The 2,811-nt window shown below is 68.7% G+C and overlaps 2 protein-coding genes across 2 annotated transcripts in view; one reads left to right on the top strand and one right to left on the bottom strand.

Moving 5' to 3' along the window:
• GAS2L1 (growth arrest specific 2 like 1) overlaps positions 1–1,796 on the top strand; it is an 11,699-nt gene extending 9,903 nt beyond the window's left edge. Inside the window, exon 5 of the mRNA XM_017837450.1 lies at positions 69–1,796. Coding sequence (XP_017692939.1) covers positions 69–939 — 871 coding nt within the window. The 3' untranslated portion in view covers positions 940–1,796. The remainder of the gene's footprint in view (positions 1–68) is intronic.
• The window catches only part of AP1B1 (adaptor related protein complex 1 beta 1 subunit), a 38,153-nt gene that overhangs the window by 10,839 nt on the left and 24,503 nt on the right, over positions 1–2,811 (bottom strand). The window lies entirely within an intron of this gene.

The following is a 2,811-nucleotide window of genomic DNA, read 5'->3' as shown; positions in this document are numbered from 1 at the left end:
CCGGGGTCCCCCCGCGCCCCCCGCGCCGCCGCCGCGTCCCCCCGCGGGTCCCCCCGCGCCTCCCGCAGCCCCGGGCGCGGCCCCGCTCCGCTGCTGCTCATCCGCCGCCGCCCCGACGGGCAGCACTCGTGGGCACGGCCCGAGCCCCCCACTGCGCCCGCGGGGGCTCCCGGGGGGCGGCGGGACCCCCGGCCCGGCCCCGGGGACCCCGAGGAGCTGGCGCGGAGGCTGCGGGCCCCGCGCTGGCTGGAGCCCGGGCAGGAGCAGCGGCTGTTCCAGCGGCTGGAGGAGGAATTCCTGGCCAACACGCGGCTGCTGGAGCAGCTGGGGGACACCGAGAGCCCCCCCGCGCCCCCCGCCACCGCCGACTCGGCCTATTGCTCCTCGTCGTCCTCGTCTTCCTCCCTCAACGTGTTCGCCAAGCACGGGCTGCCCGCCGAGGACGGGCGGCGGAGCGGGAACAGCGACGGGAACAACAACAACGGGAATAACGGGAACAACGACGGGCTGGGCCCCCCGACGCTGCCGTCCAACCCCTCCATGGGGGACGTGAGGCGCCGCTCCACCCTCTCCAGCTCCTCCGACGAGAGCTGCTGCTTCCCGGCCTCCTGGGACAACCGGGAGACTCCCGGGAATCCCGGCTCCGACACCGACTGGGCGCCCGGGGAGGACGAGCTGCTGGAGATGGAGGAGACCCCCCTCGCCCCGGGGGTCTCCACGCCCCCGCGGCGGCCCTGGGCCAAGCCCCGGCTGGACACGCAGCCCCACAAGGCGCCGTCCCGGATCCCCACCCCGCGGGGTTACGGGGTCGGGACCCCCCGGCCCCACAACGGCAGCCCCAAGGCCTGGGGGGCCCTGCAGAGCGTCTTCTCCTCCCTGCTGGAGCCCCCCTGGGCCCCGCGGGAGCGCGAGGGGCTGGAGGAGGACACGTGGCCGTGAGAGGTGGCCGTGGCACCCCTGGGGACATCCCGGAGCGGCCACGGGAGGTGGCACCCGTGTGGAGACGTGATGGACGTGGCCCGGGGGCGGGCAGGACGCCTTCACCCGGTGACTGTTGGCGGGGGGGTGGGCCCTGCGAGGAGCCCCCAGCCCCAGGCAGGCCCAGAGGGCCCCGGGTGTGCCCCCAGCTCCCGGGGAGCAGCTCCATGGGGGTGGTGGTGTGGTCATGGTGGAGGTGGCCAGAGCAGAACTGGCACCTGGGAACGGGGCTGGAGAGCCCCTGGCTCTGCTCAGCTGGGACTCTTCATCTCTTCTCATTCTTCTCATCTTGTTTTCTCCTCCTCTTCGTGCTATTCTTGTCATCCTCCTCCTCATCTTCTCATGTTCTCTCATATTTCTACTCCTGTTTTGGTCGCCTTCTCCCTACTCTTGTCTTCTCCTCCGTGGCCTTTGTGTCCTTCTCATCATCACCTTCTCTTCTTGACCTTGTCCTCCTCTTGTCTTCTCTTCTTGGCCTTCTTGTCCCCTTGTCATCATCACCTTCTTGGTCACCTCCCGCCTCTCTTCTCTCCCTCCTCTTCCCTCCACCCCTAAGATGACTTGGGGACGTGCAGCTTGTCACCACAACCCGGATTTGAGGTCGGGAGGGGGTCACTGTGTCCCCTCCGGCCCCAGCACTGCTGGGGTGATGTCCCCAGGGTGGGACAGGGCTGTGCCCCCCGTGGCCCCCACCCCTCGGGCCCTGCATGTCCCCCCAAGCCAGTAAAGACCGAGGGAGCTGCGCCCACCGCGTCCGCTCGTCTGTCTGGGGGGTCAGACCCCCCAAACCCAAGGGAGGGGGCTCTGGGGGCCCCAGGAGGGTGGGGAGCAGTGGAGAGCCAGGCTGAGGGTGATCCCTGATGTCCTGCACCCGCTGCAGCCACGGGGACCCCTCGGCTGTGTCTGGGACCCCTCCAGCGGCATCCCTGGAGCCCAAAGTGCCCCATGGCTGAGACCCCTCACCGGGGGGGGCATGGGCCTGCTCCAGGGGCTGGGAGGTTGGGGGGCACCAGGGGGGTCTGTTTCTGCTGGTGGTGACCATCCTGCTGTGACTTTGGGGGTCCTAAAGGTCCCCAGATCTCTGTCCTGCCTCTCCCTTGGGAGCGGGGCTGGTGTCCCATGGGGTGTCCCCAAACAGCTCCAGTGCCCTGTGGGGTGTCCCAGAGCAGCTCCAGTGCCCTGTGGGGTGTCCCCAAACAGCTCCAGTGCCCAGTAGGATGTCCCAGAGCAGCTCCAGTGCCCTGTGGGGTGCCCCAGAACAGCTCCAGTGCCCAGCAGGATGCCTGGCAGGGGTGCCAGTGCTCGGTGGGATCTCCCAGAGCAGGGCTCAGTGGTGCTGCCCATCCTCACCAGGGACTGTCCCCCAGCCCACAGGGACCAGCCACACCTCCTGGTGACCCTGTGCTCGTCCCCAGCCCCAGGAGGGGCTCAGGGGCACCCTGAGCATCCCCCAGATCGGGGTGCAGGGCCTTGGTGGATCCGTCAGGGGCTCTGGGAGCAGAGCCTGGAGCTCCCAGGCCCCTCCTGTCCCCGAGGGGTGACCTGTGTCCCCTGGCCATGGGCCATGTGCTGTGTCAGGCCTTGCTGGGCCATGGCCACTAGGCCGGGCTTATCTTCCCCTGCAAGGCCAGGCCAGTGCTGGCAGGAAGCTCCCAGCATCCTGCTTCCCTCGGGATCACGGGGACAGGGCCACCCCACGTGTCCCCATGGGCAAGTGTCACCTTTATTCACCTCAAACCAGTGAACACACAATAGATTTATCTTCCATATATTAGAGATTTCCTGCTTCCAGGGAGGGGGGACCCATGGCTTGATTTGGGAGGGGAAGGAGCA

This window comes from Lepidothrix coronata, unplaced genomic scaffold, assembly GCF_001604755.1.
Source record: "Lepidothrix coronata isolate B3197 unplaced genomic scaffold, Lepidothrix_coronata-1.0 Scaffold305, whole genome shotgun sequence".
In the NCBI taxonomy this organism is placed as follows: domain Eukaryota; kingdom Metazoa; phylum Chordata; class Aves; order Passeriformes; family Pipridae; genus Lepidothrix; species Lepidothrix coronata.
Note: the sequence above shows the minus strand (reverse complement) of the source record. Positions and strands in the feature narration are given on the sequence as shown.